Source organism: Anoplopoma fimbria, chromosome 14 (genome assembly GCF_027596085.1).
Source record: "Anoplopoma fimbria isolate UVic2021 breed Golden Eagle Sablefish chromosome 14, Afim_UVic_2022, whole genome shotgun sequence".
Taxonomy (NCBI): Eukaryota; Metazoa; Chordata; class Actinopteri; order Perciformes; family Anoplopomatidae; genus Anoplopoma; species Anoplopoma fimbria.
In genome coordinates, this window is record NC_072462.1 from 22,187,337 (window position 1) to 22,209,464 (window position 22,128).

The following is a 22,128-nucleotide window of genomic DNA, read 5'->3' on the forward strand; positions in this document are numbered from 1 at the left end:
AATAAGCCTCGACTGAGACAAGCGCCGATCTAATAAAGAGATGCTTCCCTTCTTCTACCCCTGTTTCTACATTAGATCCAAAACTTTTTCAAAGAACAGAAGAGCAACATTTAGATTAGGAAAGATAAGGAAAATTGTGCTGCTTACTTCAATGGCAGGCACCTCATTTAGGTTAAGCCGGTTGAGCAGGTAGAAGGGCCTCTGGGCTTTGTAGTCCTTAGAGAAGCGGGGCGTGTCGATAGCCGCCCTCACGCGGTAAATAATCTTCCCAAAGGGTCCCTCAAAGGAAGTCGGAGCAGCAACTGAAGAGAGGATTGCAGACGTTACTTTGACACTGTGAACAGTTACTGATATTTTGGTGTGAAGTGACTGAATATCTAAAACCCATAGGTACATTTTTTAATCAAAAGGTTTAAAAAAAGAATCACTTTCAAATGTGAAATAGGTGTTTTGCATCTTTGACGACCCATAAAAATACAAAATGCTGCTCAGAATTAAATTGTAAAACGCTACTAAAATAAGCAAATGTCGTTACAGTGACTTTCATATGCATATGGTACAGTAAAAACTATTCTTTTTTTATTGAGACAAATTATATTATAAGGAAAAAGAAAATCCCAGTTCAAAGGTGAAGTACATAGGTATCTCAATGTATATTTGTTGACTAAAAGAAAAGTAACAAATTCATAAAAGGTGGCAATAATGCAATCCCTGAAAAGCTTAATTAATGGGGTTAAAATTGTAATTGTTAGTAGTAGGGGTAGGACAGAGCTGAGAGCTGTGTCCGTATCCATGTAGGCCTCTATCAGAGCTGTCACAAGATGTAAGGAGCTTTTCAGACTGATTCCTGCACATTTGTCCTGAATGGAAAAAAGAACACAGATTGTCCTTGTGACTCGAGGAAAGGGCAGTGAAGAGCAGGAAACAGGGAGGGAAAAGGCTGGAGGGAAGGAAATTTAAGGAGTGTCAGATAAAAATAACAATTTGGGAAGAAAGCAGCCAGACGGACAGCAGGAGAGAGATGTTTAGAGCCAGAGGAAAGGAAGAAAATAAAGCTCTTGTAGAAGTGTGATCTGTACCAACAATCTTCATCTAAATTCCCAAACAGGATCTACAAAAATGTGATTAATGTGTTGTCAAAACAAAAGCTGAGCCACTCTCTGTCTTGAAGTGTTCAATTTCTCGCTTATCCTCATTCAGATGCTAATGTCAGCGAGGCCGGCGGCTGCTGCAGGGACAAGTCTGCTGCTGCTGCTGTCAATAATGATTAACCAGGAGATGTGGGTTGTTGTTGTGTGTTGTTGCAGACAGCTTGGGAGCCAGAACAGAGATGTGGACGAACTGACAAAGGACGGACTGAAGCACCAGGATGACTCTTCTTGGAGACACACCAGGCTGAGCTGCTGGTGGCTGCTGAAAGTGGCCGAGGATTGTGAAATCTGCCCTGTTCCTTTGAGCTCAGACAAAGACATTCCTCTGACTCTTTGAGCTGCTGTTGTCCTTGCTAACTTTATGTCAACGGGTTCAGGATGGACTACTCACTAGGTTCACTAGGTTCCTGTACAACCAAAGAACCTAGCACATACGATAAAACTGGGCCACATTTGTGGTAAAAGTGATGGTCAATCATGGTCCCCAGTAGATGAATCCTAATGAATTTTCCTCTAGTGCCACCATGAGGGTTGTAAAATTTCTGGACAATGCTAAAATGGATTGCCATGAAATTTGGTACAGATATTTCTATTGCCCTCAGGATGAGCTGTAATCTCTTTTGTGACAAATTGACCTTTCAATTAGTGCCATCATCAGGTCCAAATTTCAATTTGTCCGATACCTTGGTTTGACTAAATACGGGCAAAGCTAATTAGCTGCTAACTAGCAAATGTTAGCATGCTAACACAGTAAACATAGACGCTGAACATGATTAACATACCTGTTTAAGTACCTGTTTAATAATCTGAATGTTAGCATTGTCTTGAGAGCTTGTTAGCATGTTGACCTCACAGAGCAGCCAGCATGGCTGAAGACTCTACTTTTGTTTTTGATGTCTGATTTACATATTAACATCATCTCAACATGCATTACTATATTTCAATATGTATCTGTTACTATAACAAGTTGAACTGTAGTCATTAAAATGGTGTGATATGTAACCTAGATAAAAAATATTTCAGTCTTCATGCAAATTTAGCCCAGTTTAAAGCCTGACCTTTAACCTGCAAATAACCAAATCAAGAATTACTTACTCTTTCTGAAGTCTTAAAGGGCTTAAGTTCCATAAACGTAGTTCCACCTAAAAATCTAAATTCCGATCTTGACTTGAGAGGTTTACAGACAATGTAGAGAAGCTTTAATCTGCTCAAAAGGGAAATATATTGCTTGTGAGAAGGAATCCTGTTTGGATGGAACTATTTTGGTTTGATTTCAATAGTTCTCGTCAGGAGAAGCAGCACACATTTCATTCACACATATTTTGTACCACAGCATGCTCCCTGATTTCCGTATAACGGCCAATATCCTCCTCCCAGCTCAGTGTTGGTGTTTGGAAATGTGTCACAGTTGACAGTTTAGTTTCAGAAATCGACAGTAAGATAGGGAATATTTGGGCAGTTTAAGGCTGTCCTTGTCTTCTTTTATGGAATTTGATCATCAGCTGCTCACTGGTTATTCCATTTTATCAGTTAATTTGTATAAAAACAAGGATTCTTACGTGATATCCAGGGGCTCATCGACAAAGGATAAAAGGTTCTAGTACTCTATCAAAGTGTATCAATTTTTAATGTCGTTTGTCTTTCTCATCTTCAACTTGTATCTCATGTCCCGTGGAATGAGGCCATCCACCCTTTCATCCGACCCTTTTTATCTCTGTAAGTGTCCTTGAACTGAATTTATCTCAGCCTACGCCTCCCTTGTCTCTTTGAATTTCTTTGTTCCCTCTGTGAAAATTGATCAGACCAGAACACCATCTGATGCCTGGACTCCAGATAAATGCTCATTTTATAACTGTTCCTTGACAAAAAATCGTGAGGCCAGTGAAGATTTATACCTCTAGTACTAACTGCATTCATGTTTATCCTAAGAGCAGAATGAAGCACTTTACACTTGCTCAAGGACACTCCGACAGAGTTAGAAACTGAAACATCAATGTTGTGACCTGCCGTACCAGCGATAGCTGAGTTTAATGAAAGCGCTGGAGAAGAAATTTGAACCATTAACTGTCAGTGCACACCCTTTATCACACATTTAAACCACCTCCAAAGTCTGTATCTCAGTCTTTAAGTAGGAACTGCTCTTAAGCTGCTCAGTATTCAGTGGTGTGTGCCCTGATCAGGAACAGATATGGAGGGTTATTTTAGAGATTTTTTTCTTCAATTCTATTCAATTTTACTATCATACTTGTGGACAACAATCGATAGTCTTGTCATTCCAAGATAGTAAACCTTTACCAGATGACATTGTTAGATTTGTATTTTAAATGTTGCACATCACCGTGATTCTCTATCGTTGTATGTATTCATTATGTGTTTTAATGCCGACATGTTCTCATATCTACACATGAACATTTCTCAAAGACGATAAAAAAATATATATTATCACCGTGTTGGTGATACAGACTGTACTGATGCAGTCTGTATGCTATACCAGCAGGGGGCATAGGAGACACTTGACTGTCCAATGAGCCACTTCTGGAGGGACATTAATAGGGTGAAAATGTTTAACTAATAGATATAACCGCAAAACTTGTATAGCTGGTTACTTACATAAAGGCATTACATTTTGTATTACAAGCTCTCTAAAAAGTTTTGTTTAAACATGCAAAGCATGCATTATTTTATTTAAATAATCATAATTTGCATATATATCCAGAACGGAATAAATTGATTAGGCCGGTTTTAAAATTGTTGTTTCATTTTTTGTCAACAACCATAAAAAATAAAAAAATGATTGTAGGAATAAAATGGTGTATAAATAAGGCTATGAATACTATATGAACAAACAGTTCTGTTAAATCTTTCAGAATATAGATATAAACTAGAAAGTTTGATGGGTGTAAATGCTACTGAAGTGGAGATTTTGGCTCAGAGTCTTAGAAAAAAACATTTTTGAGAAAACAACCTTTCCATAGATGTATTGTTAAATCCTTAAGAAGACACAAGTGAATAGGGTGAAAAATGTAAACTGATATTAACATGGAACGTATCCAGTTGATCACTAGCATTAAGACAAGTATTTTTTGCATAACATATTCTCTGAAAAGTTATGTTTCAATATGCAAATGAGGCATTATTAAATTGTAACTTTTGGTGAATTTAGGAGCAATCTACAGACGCAAAAAAAATGTATGACAGAACAAATGTTATGGATGCAAAATATTCCCAAATCTCTAAATTGATCAGTGCATGAAATAACAATGTTTTTGCTTCATTTGTCTCCCCTCATCACTACATGGTAGTTAACATGTCCTGTGCTGATGCTCTCAAGTATGAGGGGTTGGAGAGGAGGGAGGGGAGAAGGGGGCATGAAGACCAATTAAACAGTGACTGCACGACAGGAGAGGGAACTAAAAATAACCCAATCCCCCCCGTGCTCCAGCCCACGCCTGAGCGAGTGCGAGATACCAGACATTGACACTGCACTGTGTGTGCCCTCGCAGGTGCCAAACATGTTCAGATGATCTCTGTGTCAAGTATCAAGGATTGTGATGTCATTTTTAATTTTTTTATTGGTGTCTGTCATTTTTCTACGTAGCTGTGTTTGGGCAATGGCATGTGGAGTAAAGATGACTTATCAGGCTGAAGCGCGTCACAATAGGTGTGTTCCTCCCCAAATCTCTTAAACATTAACTATGTAATGATCCTTCACATGCCATCGGTATCGCAGATCTGTGTGAGTACGCTTTGTTAGGAGACAAAGGGCTCAGGGCTGAGCATCTTGTAAGTACACATACAGGAAAAAGTCACATGTTATCAGATGATATCACGGCACCGTGCTCCTTTCACTGTTGTCATCTGGACCTGTTATGAGAACTGAGGGCGTGTCTCCGATATGGAGGAATTAGGTTCAACGGGCCACCTGGGTTAATCCCACACTCACCTGGAATGAGAAACTGGAAGGGGAAACTGTGCTCGCCTGCCGCCAGGGTTCCTGTAAAAGAGGAAGTTTCTCAGTTAAATGGAAATTACATTTATGGTTTCAAATACAGTAATAACACTCAGGGCCTGTGTGTGTTTGATTGTGTTTATTTCGACTTCTCATATCCCTTAGTATACATTAGAAGTCCTGTGGAGATCACCTACTTTCCCAGGGGGATGATGTTTCCGAGACAAAGCAGCTTCATTGTTCAAAGACAGCTGAGCCGAGACTTTTGAAGTAAATGAAACTAGCAACTGAAACCAATGAGCCGGTGTCAGAGGAAGCCTTAACATGTGTAGCTGGCAAAGTTGGAGCATTTCTCAGCAAAGTTAATCAATGATTTACAAGCAGAGTTGCACCGTGGAGCCAGCAGTGATCGACCCAAGACCGAGTGCATTCTTCTGCTCTGTTATAACATCTCCAGGTCAGCATCACTGGGATTAAAGAAAAGGCCTCGTCTAATTCTATATTTCTCTTATTGTCAAAATCCTTGTCTATTCTCTCTATAATAAGGCCAGTGATTCTCATTGAAGAAAGTAGTAAAAAAGGTTAAATTATTTCTTAATACAGCTCAGCACTTTAGTTTTAACAAATGTTACTCAATGAGACCGGTGTAAATTGGTGAAGAAATAACATGTCACCTAGTGTGACAGTGTGGCTCATTGACAACAATGAAGCTCTATGACACAGAGGATTAAGATACATCAGGCTTTGGATATACAGACAGTATTTCTTTCATAAGTTTTGTTAACAATAAGAAAAATATACCCTATCTCCAGCCTTTTTCTTTATAGATGTTGTCATAAATGTATTTTTACACATCAGGACAGAATTCAATCACGCAGCAGTGCAGAAGAAAGAAAAAAACTTGCTGAAGTGCAACAGTACGAGAACTTTGCATTACTGATCTTATCTGACAACATGGGTTAAACTGAGGCAGACCTTGCTGGGTTTTCAGAAGCACATGTGTCATTCTGAGGATCTAAACAGGAAATGCTCTGTATGAAAAGGTGTTTTTTTTGTGATAAAACAAACTCTGTTAAGCACATTTGTATCGCATTAACTACTATGCAGACTGTGAAGATTCATTTTTTTTATACTTGTTTACTTCACAAGCTCACTTAAGTTGATAAGAAGAGCATGTGGCACCAATAAGAGCCGTTCCATCCCTGTCACACTGGGAGCACCTTGAGAGAGTCGCCTTATTAATTCTCTAGATGAGCTGATGCCCAATTAAATTATTCCAGACAGCAACATGCCTCATTAGGGATGGGCACAACGTTTTTTATTTTCGGTTAGCCTAGGTTAACTGAGGGGAAGTGCTCTGACTGTGTGTGTGTTCATTTGCATCATGTTTACTGCTTGAGGAAGTAGTTGTGCTCGAAACCAGCAGTGTGCAGGTGCAGCCACTTTAAATAGTCAACTGTAGAGAGAATTGCTCACACGGGTCAGAAAAGCAGGATGAAGGAAATCAGTAAAAAGAGGGGCAGATAAGATCAAGATCAAGCTGTTAAATGTTCTTAACCACAGAATTCTAACCACATTTGAATATCCATCTAATCCCATATCAATCCTACAAAATTCTGATCCGTTCTAGCTACAGCACTAATAACTACTCTAGTCTATAGACTATATTACTACACTCGACAGACAAAAATATGTTCATGGTGTTGATGTTCATGATCCCAGGAGGATGATATGTAATGACTTTAATGATCACCTTACTTTTAATCTGGTGCCTTCATTAGGACAAAATGTTACTAACCCTGTTAATGATACTGGTGATGACAGCATGGCTAAACAGACCTTGAGTCAAACTAGACAGTTTTCCCTCAGAATGTAACCCAAATCTTAACCGAATTTCTAGAAAAATCAAACCTGAAAGAATGCTTGTTTCCATCCACTACAGTTATGCAATTATTAGTATTTGTAGTATCAAGATAAGCAGTAGGTGTTCAACAATTTTCCAGTTAGGTAACCATTATACGACTGCAGAAGACGAGGGCGCAGAAAGATGTTGTAATTAAAAGAGGTCCGGTCGGACCTCAAAGGTGAAAACCAATGTAGAACAATTTGGTTTGTTCCATGTTTTTATTTGAGGAGGGTTACGTCACAATTTTGTTGAGCGATGAGGAGACTCTTTATATCCAATTTAGTCTTCTCAGTGGAGAAGCTTCAGTAGACATTTAAGTTACATACTTCCTTAACATCATTTATTAGCTAAATCTGTTTTCATCACACTTTGTCAAATTTTGCTTTTATCGATACGCCAACGTTTACAACTCAGCAGAGCATAACAACTTTTTTGCTAAATTTCAACATTTTTTTAATTTTCTGTGTTTCTTATATATGCAAACTAAAAATGTACATAAAAGGTGGATGGAAACACTTACTTTAACTTACAGGTTCTGTCTCAGAAATAAGAAATGCTCAATAAAAATCATATCAACTCTTGTAATGATGCAAACAAACTATTACAAAACAACGCTAAAACATAATATTTCTCAACACTATGTAGTGATGATTACCCAATTGAACTCAAATGATCACGAATAAGGAAGAAACCAACCGCTATGATGGCGTAACTCATGTTATGTCCCGTTCTTTGGAAGCCAAGAAATGAAACTTTTCTAAAATGTCTAATTCTTAATGTTGTGGTAGATAACTCAATTATCTTAGAATAGGAATAATAAAACCAGAAATGTTTCACTTTTTCAGAAAGACTGATGGAAGAAACCCTGCAGGGACGATTTGGTTAAGTAAAATAGACCTTCAAGCCTTAGCTGTTGTTTTTTTACCTTATGGTGTCTAAAAACAACATCCATAAATCTAATAAGACCTTGCACCTCATGCTGCTTTTGAAAGTCAGTTTTCATTTAGCAAACTGAAAGAAAACAATGTTGCAACAAATACTGTCTTTGCCCAGTGGTGTAACGTAACTTCAACGGATAACATAAAACATGGCAACAATGGAAATGCTACAGTGAGTCTGTCTCCAGCATGGTTTGAATATAATGCTGTCAGTTTGTAAAAAAAAGTCTACAGGCTACAGCAGTGGGAGGGAGAATCCTTATTTCCTGAAGGTTATTAACTGACAACAGTGACAGGATGAAGAGTGGACGCTGACATCACTGTTCTTCAGTCCTCCAACCGCCAAGCATCTGTGGCATACCACATTATCAGTCAGCCAAAGGATGCGTCGCTTGCTTTGTGTTAGAGTGTGACTGTGTGTGTGTGTGTGTGTGTGTGTGTGTGTGTGTGTGTGTGTGTGTGTGTGTGTGTGTGTGTGTGTGTGTGTGTGTGTGTGTGTGTGTGGTCTTCTGTCACCCTTCCTGCCCTTGGGGGCAGAGCAGCCCATTTTGGGAAGAGAATGGGATACAGAGAAATGGCAGAGATAAAGGGGAGCGCAGAGGGAGGGTGTGTCATGAATTATTTATGTCCTCCTCCGTTTGGATTGTGGTGCGCTTGGTGTTTAACAGTACACACTGTGTGTACGTGTGTGTACTGAAATGTGGAATGAGCTTTTCCTCTTGCTTCAAAGATAACGCTAATGTGATAAACAGCGTGGTATTTATTTTGTTTATTTTTGTTTATTTCCTACAAAGTTTTTGCACACCAAAGTCTTATAGACTGATGATGTTTTATATCTGGGACCATTTCATCAAAGAATAAGTATAACAAGACAAAAAAAATTGACAATAATGACTCTACCAGCTTTCACTTGACAGCTTTCAATACCCTGAACACATTTAAGTCTATATCAAAATAAGTGTTTAAGTTCGATATCAAGCTCTGCTTTTATGTTTATTTTTTACTCACATGTCCTATGAATATTTTTAATTTTTAGCCTGACTTGGATGTTTGTTTATACTGACCATTTGGAACCCTGCAGACAATCTATATGTTTTTATTTTCTACATCATAATACAAGGCTTGTATCCATGCACCATTCAGACCACAGCCCATACAGTAGTAGGCCAACTGGGAGGCGGTCGTGTTCTTGTTTGTGCCCGTTTGTTGGCGCAGTCTGAGTAATCTAAACCTTATTTAAGGCTTCATTTTCAATTCCCTGTTTGACATTTGATCTAACTGTTCTAATTAAATGTTACAGTTACTTATGTTGTTGTAAAAACGACATGTTCTTATCATCTAGGTTTAATATAAGAAAGATGAAACAGAAAGGAGGGAAAACTTCCATTGTGAACTTGATATCAGAATAAGAAATATTATAACACTCTAGTAATATAGACATATACAGTATCTATAATGCAACATATCTTCAGTTTCAGCTTCAGAACCTTGTTTGTGTTTCAACAGGTGTAACTGCCTGCTAGCTTATCTTGAAGATAACAGCACAATGTTGACACCAAGCACAGTAACACTCTACACAAGTGGAATTAACCAATGCTTCGCTTATTTAATACATTTAAAAGGGATTACAGTATTTTATTTTATTACAGTAATTATAGTGTTTTTCAGATGGTATACATTCTTGTTTGTAAAAAAAATTGACAATCTTTATCTGTATCTTTGTCTATATGTTGTCTATATGTTGCTTTTAGACAATTTATTTACATATTATTCACTTATATTATTGAATTATTAAAACTGATGTATTAACCATGCATGGCACATTTCACCTTCAGGCGGTATCGGCAGCCAATACAAATATGGAAGACTACCCTCACAACAAAAGCTCCTGTAATCTCTCGTTTCCGCGGGGCGAACAGGGCGTCAGTGCAGCAGGGCAAAATGCTACCCAGAGATTGGGTGCATGTCCGACCTTCGGATCAGACACTGCCGACCACGTCTCACCTCAGAGAGGCGGCATGTGGAGAGGCAAGCTGAAGCGTGACTACACTGCTGCTCGGACTGATTGAGGCTTTAACTCCTCGCTACACGGCTGCTAAAAACCTGCTGCTGCCTTTGTGAGATTAAGCCTGTTGCAGATTTCCCATAAACCAAATGAGGCGAAAGGCAGGAAGCTTCAGTCACGTCATACAGTGTTGTTATGAGAGGCAGCTTCTGACATTTCAGGGCTCTCAGAGAACAGGGATGAAACAGTTTGTTTCACATATAGGATGTAAGCTGAGAATCTGCACAGTCACATGAAGGTGATGTGCTTTGCTGTTAAAGGACAGTTAATGTTTAGACCAGTTGTCCTTATATTCTAGGCAATCATTGGTTTCCACTCAATGTACAACACATTAGATAGTCATCAAGTTTCCTCATAGTGTGCACAAATATAAATGAAGATAATTTACAGCTGACTGGAAAGTTAGAAAAGTGTCTGCTACTTGAACTTGTGTTTTGCACCAAATGGGCAAAACGTGGTGTGATTCTAAGAATCATAGAATAAAAAATGTAAAGCCTGAACATTATGCTCATTTATCCACCATGCTTTTATGATAACAACCAGCAGATAAAGCTAATAGAAGCATCATGCTTTTACTGTCATTACCTTTGTCGACAATAGACAACGTGCTGTTGAAGTACTGCTCCTCCAGAATCCATGAGGCGTCGTTCATTTTGTTGGATATCCCACATGATCCCTGACAGTACACCTTGATGGCTGTGGAAAGAGGAGAAAAAAGGAGTCAATCTCCTGTCTGAATGTTTACCGCTGTTGTTTTGTCAGATTTATTTGTCACAGTCTCCTGTAGTGACGTGTTGAACTGAATCCTTTGTTATTTCTGATTCTTGAGTAGTTAACCTAAAAACACTTCTATTAAAATCATCATTCACACAAAATTTGTCTCATGTGAGTGTGTCAGTTTTAAGCACCACCAACACAATATATACTGATTAGCATGAGAATGATTCATAAGGGGGGACCCTCACTTAATCATAATGGGCCTTAACCAAACCCTATCAACTACAAACAGCTGAGTGGTCCTACGGTGGTGTTTATCAACTCTGTAAGTCAACTCAGGGTTTTCCCTACCCGGCTATGAAGACTGTTGCAACATGTGAGTCTACTGGCAGCAGAGCGGCATACTTTAGAAACAAAGAGCTAACTCTAGGCTCATTACGTAGGTGCCAATCCAGTTTTTCCAGGCTCGATACTGATAACGATACCTGGGCTTGGTCCAAGTGTTTACTTAATAAACTATATGCCTCACAGAGTGGAAGATACTGGGATCATTCTGGAACATTGCTTTCTTAACATCGTAAAACAAAATATAACAAATACATACATAGATATACATTTATTGAATCGTTATTTATCATCAAATTAATAACACCAGCAACTTGACAAACAACGCTGGTGTTGCAGCTGAAAGAATAAGGCTAAAATATTGTCTTGCATGCCATAAGAATATATATATGCAACACATTCATTTAAGGGACTCACACATTACTAGTCGTTCTATTGTGCTCTAAATGGGGAAGTGATATTTGGCTATAAGCCTATTTATTCACACATTCACACAGAAGCCAACTGTCCTTTCTGCATTTGGCAAACTTGGTTTAAACTGTTGTTTTTCAGCCTGGATTACCGAGCCAAACTTTTTAGTGCTTGCATATCCGGCACAGGTTATGTGGGCAGCCGAAGTTACCATGGCGATCTACCCCGATAAGAAGTGAATCATCGTCATGGGACTTAAAACCCTTGTTTGACCCTGAAGTTACCTCGCTAACCCAAAATCTTGCTTCGTATGAGAGCACCCAGCTCTGCAGTGTGTTCACACATCCTCTCTCTCTCTCTCTCTCTCTCTTTCTCTGTTTAACCCCTCCTCTCTTTATCCCTCTTGTCTTTCTGTTGATCTGTCTGTGAGGAAATTAAATCTCTCTGATAATGCACATACACACACACACACACACACACTTGCACGCACACAAACAAACAATTGTTACAGAAGTGAGAGGATTAAACAGTCCCCGCTTCAGTATTATCTCAGTATTCTGATAAGCAGACAGACAGTCAGACAGATGTGTCTAAGTATCATTAGAAATGTTTAAGTGGCCTGAATATGACATCTGAATGTCTCTCCTTCCATTCTTGTTTACCAGCTGTAATATATTTTAACCATGGTACCCATTTCAGTTTAGCGTGTTAGAATGCAAAAGTTGTCAACTTAGTACATAAAACAAAACACAAAGTACAGCTGAGGCTGATGGTATGTCATTACTTTTGCAGGTATTTGGACATAGAGCAAAGTATTGGACAAATCAGAATTTGGAAGTGGTGCAAGATGAAAAGTCCTTCAAATTCATCCCGAGGAGGAAATGTATTTCATGGCACTCCACCCAATATTTGTAAAGACATTTTATTGAAAAACTGAAAAATGTGAACCTGCTGGTGGCGATAGAAGAAAAGTTAGGGGATCACTAAAGTCAGTAGGATGTATCCTCCGGTCACCATGGATATCTGTCCAAACTTTGCTGGCGATGCATCCAACAGTTGTTGAGAAACACCCAAAATGTCAACCTGCTGTTTGAGCTGATTGTGAAGTTATTTCAGTCTGGACCAAAGTGGAGTCCTCCCTGGAGCTACAATCTGTTACTCGCAGCCCTACATTAAAGGGTTGCAAACATCTCGTTCATCCTATATTCGGATAGCTCACTAGGCAATGATCCCTGCAATGGTCTATTACAAACAGTGACATGAGGGATAGCTCCCTCATGAAAGTGTTCCAAAATGTCTACCTGATGTCGTCATTTTTCCAAACCTGCTTGACAGTATTTGATACGCAATCCTGGTATGATAAGAACATTTGCAGTCAGAAACCCTTCTGATGTAAAAAAACAACATGCCTCAGACTATTGTGTTTGAACAATCACAGGATTGCACATTAACGCAGGATCCTGTGCTGGCATCACAGAACACACACACACACACACACACACACACACACACACACACACACACACACACACACACACACACACACACACACACACACACACACACTCTCTCACTCACTCACTCACTCACTCTCAAAGTGGCAGATGGCTGGGCTCTCCACACCGGCACGACTCTTGGCACAGTTTGGTGGAAGAGGGCGGAACCTCGGCCGGTAAAAACAAAAAACGAAAATGCAGCTCACAAAACACGAACCATAGCGGTGCCCTTCAGCCATGCAGACTAACGCACATTTATCTGGTCATTAACTAAACCATGCAATCTGCTCCTGCAGCCATCTGCTTTATTCATAAAGGAGAATAATACCTTTATACTCCACATTAACACACACCGTGAGCTTTTTTCGAGTCCTCACACTTCACAGAGGCAACAGAGAGAGAGGTGTAAAGTAGACAAATGTGATGGAAAAGGGAGCCATTACTGATATTGTTTACAGCTGTCCGTTGTAGAAAAGTGAAGAGCTTAGCCCGTGAAAGGTCAGCACAGGGGTAATCTGTTAAAACCCCGGCAGCAGCAGCAGCAGCAGCAGCAGCAGCAGGCAGAGCGGCTGCAGCACAGCTGAATAGTGAATAGTTGTGTCATAAAAGATGGGCTGCTTTGGCAGATAGACTGGCTGTCTGCGGCTGAATAATGGGCCGACCTCTACACAGACGCATGGAGCCAGATGGACAGGGAGTACTAATGATGTGTCTGATGAGGCGCACATCTAGACATTAAAATGATGTGTCCTCCTGTTTCACCACAGGGCAGTAGAAGTCCGAAACCTAAACTTGGACTTGAGTCTTTTGCCTGGTTCTAGTTTAACCTCATGAGGTTTTTTTCATGTTGGCAGAGATCAACTCTGTTCTTATTCCTGTGTGAACATGCAAGACTCTCCCTTTGTCCCTCAAGGGCAAACAATTATGGATACCTTAGTGAGAATAACTTACATAGTTACAAATGTATGTCCATCAACTTCTAATGGTATGTGAATAAAAGGCTTGTGCTTGTGAAAGCGCGAAATGTAGGCATGTTTGACGTCCTGCGCTTGACTGTCGTCCATCGGTACATGCATGCTACCCTCTGCCCGGTGATACGGTTGGCGGGTTTAGTTCGGTGGAGAAAAAAAATAGTTCCTACATGAAACTGCTCACGACAAAGTCATGGATTATGTGGATATTGCGGGTAATTTTTTTCCAAAGCATTTTTTGGGCGTTTTGTACCAAAACAAACAGAGTGACGTATAGTCCCATTATGTTGTAAAAAAGGCAGACATCTCTACGGCCGATCTCTCCAACACTCAGCTACTCAGCTACAAAACTATCCAGACTGATATGAGGGGGCAAGCTCAAAAACATCAAAAGTACTAAACCTTTAAATATAATATTATAACAATATGACTAAGTTATGGCAGCATTCAGTAATGAAAGATTGTTTGGGCAAAGCGGCAACAATGTGGTTCATGATTGGCTGTACCACTAAAATCAGTTTTACTTGCCCCAAATCAATTTGGGCATGAAATAGTCCTTCAAGTTCCAGATTCATGCTATAATTGTTGCTTCAGTGCTCAAGTAGTCCATAAATAATGCAAGGCAAACTCAATTTACAAGATTTGGTTTGGTTATTTTGTTGAAGCTAACAGTTTCCAACTCATGTACACACCAGCAGCTATGGATCACACCTTGCTGCAGCCAGCACAGGAGTCCTTGCCAGGAGCCAGCTCTCCACAGAAAAAAAAACACAGCCTTAGTGAGACTGACACTCGGTAGTAAGAGGGAAGCCAGCAGCACAGCTCTGACTCAGCAGCTGCCTGGATTTGTTGCCAACACACTGGAGTCTGTCCAGGTCTTCTCCACGGTTCAGAGTGTCTGTAGCCGCCTATATCCTGGTGCTACTACTCTTTAGATTTTACGAACTAGACTGTGTGGGCAGACAGGTCCAAGAGAGAAGATGTAATCCATGGCGTTTCAAGATCTGGCTGCCTGAACATGAATGCTGTATTATATTGTATCAAATGGTTCTGTGATGTGGGTTAGAACAGGTCGCTGGTGGGTCATGGAAGATGTGGGTAGGATTTAAAGGTGTGGTTCTGATGAGTATGCGGGAAGGAGAGGTTATCTGTTTTGTGCCACTGTGTATGTGTACAGTAATCCTGTTTGTAGTGCACTTGGGTGGCCAAACGTCTCAGAGGGGATGATGAGGTCAGACTTAAGATGTCGTAAAAATGAGAAACAGACTATACAGAGGATACTCATGCTGATATAATACCTGACTGTGGCCCTGAGTCCGATGCCAAAATGCTACTTACTGAAATAAATACACTTATTTTCCTCTGGCTAGCAAAAGAAGCCAAACTTCTTAACAAATGCAAAATATTGTCTCAAGGCCAGCAGACAGTGGAACATTTTGAATAAATCAAGTATTATATAATCAAAGAATAAGTAGAGAAAATTGAGAACCGGGCAGACATTCATCACTACATTTTGGTCAGAACCAGTAAAAGGATAGGTTCGATGAATCCTATATTTACCATGGCCAATTACCATGTTAAACCATGTTTTTTTTATTAGTTTGTTGTCAGTTTAACCCGTGTTTAGGTCAGTTTCAACAGCAAGAGCTGGCTTAACTGTTAGCAAGTACTGTTGCCATACAGTCTAGTATGGTCGTTTAACTTGGCATCCTCCCTATGCCTACAAAAATATCCTAAAGAGATCCTAAATATATATATATATATATATATATATATATATATATATATATATTAAAAACAAATTTCTCCCCGATGAAGTCATTTGTGCCACACATTCTCTTCCTCCTCCCCCTGTGCAGTTATTTTGTCCTTCAGGGCATTCTTTTCCTGAAAATATGTACCATTTACGCAATACTGTTGTTTGCTCGGTCATCCGATTTTCTAAACAAAGAGCAGCTTCACTTCGTGATCAAGTGTCTTTACCAAGAATTATGTTTGCACTCTGGCACGCCTAACAATGCTGAACATTGAGTGAGAGAAAATGACTTCTGCAACAACTGTTGAAGTTTTCCAAGATTAAAAAGGCAGAACTGAGTGGGATAAAACCATTAAGTCAGAGCTTGCTGCTTGTTGCATCAGGACATTGGAAAATTAGTCAGCCTTGGGGGGTTGATGGGGAGGCGTGCAGGGAAGCTGGTCTGATAATGTCAGTTCCTTATTTACACTGAGTCCAGTTTCAGCTAATGGCCCCGGAGCACAAAAGAGCCTCAGTTTGTTTAAGGTCTGAACTTTACAGGGAACAAAGCGGAATGAGGAAACCCCCGACCTCTCAGACACAACACACCAGAGAAGAACCCCGACCACTGTGGGCAGGAGTGCAAATGAGAGTAGAAAAGGCTGTTTGACATAGCTTAAATTGATCGGCATTCACATGCACTAAAAGGCTCCTCGGACGTCACGTCTACATTCCAGCATAATGAGCCACGGAAACTCCCAAAGCAATGTCTGTGTGATAAGACTGGATGGGTTTAAAAGAAACTCCTGTAGAATGTAGAAGACCTGCATGGGGATGCAGCAGCTCAGTTGGCCTTAGACATCATTTGGAGGGACGATGATGGAAAAACTTTAATTAATTAGCCTGACAGGTTTTTTATAAGTGAGGGGTCCACATTTCAAAACGGGGTGCTCCTAAACACGCAGTAGCTCTCACAATGATGGCCTTAAAGAAGGCACTTAATTTAAGGTTACAAAAAATGTGCATGTATCTGTCAGACTCTGCTTGTGCAGTGCTAAAGGACTGTGCTTGGTTTATTCATAGAGAGAGTCCAGCAGAATGATACTGCACAACCATGAATGATAATTATGTTTTGCCATGTCTCCGCAAGACTCATTTCAGCAGCGAGGTCAGAACTCAAACGGGAGTTTTGAGAGAATCATTTTTTCTTGTGGCATTAACAAAAGCCGTGAAGGACAGGGAACAAAATGCACCAGGAACTGCTGACCCTATGTTCCCTGAATGTTTCTCAAACCTTTTGTCAAGAAAATATTCTAGTATATCTTTTCCACAAACCCGAGAGGTCACAGCCTTCACTTTGTACAGTACAGCCGAGTAATCCGATGATACCTTTACTACCTTCATTAAATCTTTAGGCGCTGCAAACAATTAGTCCTCTCTTTTCCAACATCTCTCTCTCCCTTGTCTCCTTTCCAATGCTTCTCAGTGAGACATGTCGAGCGCAGCCACCTGATCTCATGATCTGTTACTCCTGGATGTAAGGGAATCCCCCTGCAGCAGAACAGAGCCCGGGCTGTTTCGTTCAGACATGTGCTGAGTTACCTCTCTGTTTGATCAGTAACACTTACACTAGACGCTTCAGCGACAGAAAGAGAAAATGAATGCACGGCTTCATGCCCTCGTTCACAGCTTTTCAAGTGTCAACTAAGAAGCAACGGGGACAAAATTCAGGAACTACACTTAGAGTCTAAACGTTAATTTAGTGCATTTGTGCATGAAGACTGAAGAAGCATGAAGACGAGGCCAATCAGATCCAATAGACAGTTTGAGACGGCCTTTTGCATGATTTGACAAATCAGGCCATGTTGTTCTTTGTAACTTACTGTTGTGCAACTGTTTGAATTGATGTTAAAAATGAGACTTACAGAATGAAAATAGCAGGGTTGAGAAGACAATACAAATACACATATGCATCTGTTTTGAAACACACACAAGGGTCTCTCTTTCTAGCTCTCTCTCTCTAAAACACATTGTCAAAAGAACCCTTAAAAACGATTATTCGAATCCCAAAATTGAAAAGCGATTGATAACAAACGTATATCCCAGTAGTTGAATATTCATCACAAACATCTCTAAATTGGTCCAAAGTTAATATTCAAGTTTTTAATTATTTGGTAATTCATTGTTATCATATATATGTCAATCAACTGAGAACATTGTGCTGGTTATTTATAATAAAAATAAAATGCGCATTGGAACAATGAAAAAAATAAGTAGTGTCTGTTTCCGACTGGGAAATTGGCTACACAACTGCTGTCCTCTCCAGTCACATTAAATACTTCTTCCTATCCCTAATATTATTCTACATTACATAATTATTGCAGTCTGAATGAAGTCTGAATAAATTATATCAGTGTTACTGCTTGGGTTTGACCTGGCAACTGTTCTTAATAATTCAAACCTCATTACAATAGTTCCTCTCTGGAAAGTATTTCAGTAAGGAGCTCGTCAGGCGGCTTGTAATGATCCTTTTTTTTTTTTTTTATCAACAATTAATCAAAAGACTGTATGTAATATACCTCAGTTACCCTGGTCGAACTGTTTGGAAAGTTCTAGATCTTATAAAAAAGGTTTCAGCAATCAAACGGGTACATACGTCTGTTGCAATAGTACACTGCGTACTTGGCTACACAACATCATTTGCTGTGTCACACCTGTAAGTTTGACATTGTGCAGACTGGTGACAAATTAAAGGATCAATCTTAATAAACGAGTGGAGTACAGTAATGCAGATTGTGCCATAGAGGACATGGGGGGTCACTGAATGTATTCTTGATATGAATCATAAGCTTTGGACTTCACAATCACCATCGCTCAACCAGCACTCACCTCCACCATCATCAAAACACCAAAGAAGAATGGTGTTCCAGGAGAGATAATGTATGACTGTTACTTCAATCACACATCCTGCTGGGAAACTACTCTGTCCACATTCAATTATGGACCAGCCCGTGTATAGAACACTCACCTCCTCTATGGCTGCTGACAAGCTTTGCACAATTCGGTGAGTTAATGATGTTTGTGCTTGCGTGTGTTTGAGTTTAGGGTGCATACACATCTGCATGTACAGCATACACACAAATCCCCGGGTATGTTTGCATGCATGTGAAAGAGGCTTATCCGTGCAGAAGTTACATCACAGAAACAACCGGCCTACGTGTAATCTGCCCTCTGCACACTCGCTCCCACGTTACCCATCCCAGCACGAAGTTTCCACATTTTACGGCGTTCAAATCCAGACGGACATCATAACCGGAGGAGAAACACACACCGTACATTATGACCTGCTTTTTATTATACCACATGGAGCAAAAGAGGAGTGAATCATCTCATTCTCCAGATACTTCTTCTATTTCCTTGTCCTGATAGTTGTTTAAGGTTTTGCTTGAGAATGAAACACTGTAAAATCTGCCTCTCCGCCAGCTTAAAATCACTTTTAATGGTATCTATGTCGGCTGAGCCCTACATTTAAGGAACTGGATTCTTCCTTGTGGTAATCAGCGATGTCCCTAGTTGCCTGATCTTATTGTAGTGGTATCAGGTACAAAGCAGCTTGTTTCAGGACCTGTCCTGAATCAATGTGCACCTTTATAAACAACAATTTGAGATCAAAATGTTGAGATCAGGATGAAAACTGAGACAAAAAAAACAATCAAAACTGGGAGTAATCATGACAGTTAAGATCACCAGATCAATTAGGAATCATTGAGCTTTAACTCTCTTTGCATCCATATGCGTTATATTTTGAATGTGTTCAATCATGTGATTTAATATGGGTCTCTACGCTTTCAGTAAAGATATATTTACTCTGGTGAAAACTACAGTCACCAGCTTTGAAAGTGTGATTAGTCATTCAGTATGAGTGGATACCCAACAGCAACCTTTAAACCCCTGCACACTCCCTCTCGATGTAACCGTCACAACTAAATCAAAGCTGACTTTATGATGAGGGTGTGTTCCAACTGCTAGTTATGTTATTAGTGACGTTTAGGAACACATGAACCATTATCATGAGCTAAACTTAAAGTTTACACGGTATGTTAGGAACATATACTAGCCATGGATTTTCAAGTGTCATGAGGGACCTTCTGTTTACAGGCGAAATAGGTTCAACAACAACAGCTGCCGATTGTCTTATAGAATACAATGGGCCTCAGGAAGCAATGTGAAGCCATCTTCCTCTTATTTCTGTTCTTATCCAAGATTTGTTCTCATTTTGTTTCTATTGCAGCCGCTACCCTACCTTCTTCAGGAGCCGTCGTAGTTGTTTAGAACGAACATTCGCGTGTCGTCACAAACACCTAGCAGCCAGTAGCTCCTAGCAGGACACTGATTGGTCCGTGCTCTGGCTTGCCGGACACAAATGCATTATTTGAGTTATCTACGCTGAAAATAAACAGCCTACCACACACCTGCAATTTATGTTAAGTAGGTTTTATAATTCAGTACAACTGGATAAGAGCAGATTTGGATTGTTAAGAGAAAAAAATAAGAAATGTTTAATCCAGATGAACTGAACGTTCTTAACAGAAAATTAAGATAAATTGTAGATAAAGCTGCATGAGGTCTGAAACTGTGTGATCTCCTATGAGCCAGTGCTAAAAAACTGACAAGGAAGAAGAGAGAAACATATTCAAAGTAATATGTATTGCTACTTTCTGCCTACAGCACACACACACACACACACACACACACACACACACACACACACACACACACACACACACACACACACACACACACACACACACACACACAGTATGTTCCATGACCGAAGAGCCTGCAACGAGCGTACATGCTGACCGACCATATCTTTAAAAATAGAAGCAGAAATAAAGAGAAGTTTGTAAACCAAACTAAGGTCCTTAATTGAACATGACAATAATTATCTTTTTTTTCTCTTTAGAATGATTAGTCATTTAAAAACATTGTTGCTGATGAATCATCTGCCAACTGACTAATCAATTAAACGTGTTAATAGTTTCAACCTTGACAATCATGTATATTGTGTTATATATATATATATATATATATATATATATATATATATATATATATATATAAATGGGTGGTTGTTGGCCACAGAACAGCTGGACACTAGAGTAAGTGGAGGTTATGTGCCTTACTAAAGGGCATCTTGATGAATAAGCTGTTCTGTTGATGCTCATCCCTGTGTTCTGTGAACCAACCAGACAACTTTCCAATCAACTTTCTTGTGAGACTACAGCTCTGTGAATGGGCCAAATACAAGCAGGTTACCCGCAATGGAGTTATTTTCAACTGTGACAAAAGACGAGCTTTGTTTGAAAATGTAGGTGAGGAGGGAGAGGTCGATGGAGGATTAACAGCATGTGGGGGGGAAGATAAAACGATGATTGAAACCTCTCATGGCTGCTCAAAAGCTGAACCAAACACACACACAAGCGCACACACACACACACACACACACACACACACACACACACACACACACACACACACACACACACACACACACACACACACACACACACACACACCTAAAAATGGGCTATAAAAGACTTAATCTGTGTGTGCTGCAGTGAGTTAATCAATGTGATGTCTCACTTCACACCCACCAAAACTTCACAGCCCTTCAGCCCTCTTTCTAGTAAGTAGCACATAACGCTTCTCTGCTGTTTTAAAAAAATATGACATCTGTTTTCTTTTTAGGAATTTACAATCGTTCAAAAGCTGCAATAATATATTTTTTAACATTTTGAGAATAATCCACAACTGTCATAAAAAAAATATCTGGCTCTAGCTGCTTTATGTTCTACTTTTTTTGACCGTTGGTTGTTTGGTGCTGGGCAGGTAGTGAACAGTGTGTTCATGAGAGATTGTTTGCTAAAAACTGATGCTAATGTTGCTATTAATGAGAGCCCTGAGATGAATCACAAGAAATGTATCTTTAAAACTAAAACTATGACAGAAACAGGCTATAGGCTTCAGGGTTCATCTGCCAGCGAGGGACATGCTTTCACAGTTGTTATTATGAAAATATTGATCAATGTATCTTTAAATTACGGTTTGATTGAAATCATTCGTTCAGCATGTGGACCTGCATGACCACATCACGTAGCATTTCACAACACACCAGAACAACCACAGACCAACTTCTTATCTCCCGGCTGATACAGAACACTTCTATCTTTAGTTTCTTTGTTGGAGCTAATCAACGTTTTGTTCCACTTCCACACAAAGAGTGACATCCTCTCTGCAAACTCGTTTTACAAAGCATAGGAAGTGGGACAGCATTTTAGAGAGAGGAAGAGGAGGAGTGATCCGCAGGGGGATGGAGGGGTGGGGTGGGGACAGAATCCTCTTATGATAGACCTAAATAACCAGCCGCTGGTTTAGGCTTGG

General features: G+C 39.8%; 1 protein-coding gene across 2 annotated transcripts in view; it reads right to left on the reverse strand.

Annotated features, from left to right (window-relative positions):
* The window catches only part of arrdc1b (arrestin domain containing 1b), a 37,281-nt gene that overhangs the window by 7,387 nt on the left and 7,766 nt on the right, over positions 1–22,128 (reverse strand). For both annotated transcript variants that reach the window (XM_054612345.1, XM_054612344.1), the window contains exons 2-4: positions 10,595–10,705; positions 5,095–5,145; positions 148–302 (exon numbers count right to left, since the gene is read on the reverse strand). In XM_054612345.1, coding sequence (XP_054468320.1) covers positions 148–302; positions 5,095–5,145; positions 10,595–10,705 — 317 coding nt within the window. The remainder of the gene's footprint in view (positions 1–147; positions 303–5,094; positions 5,146–10,594; positions 10,706–22,128) is intronic.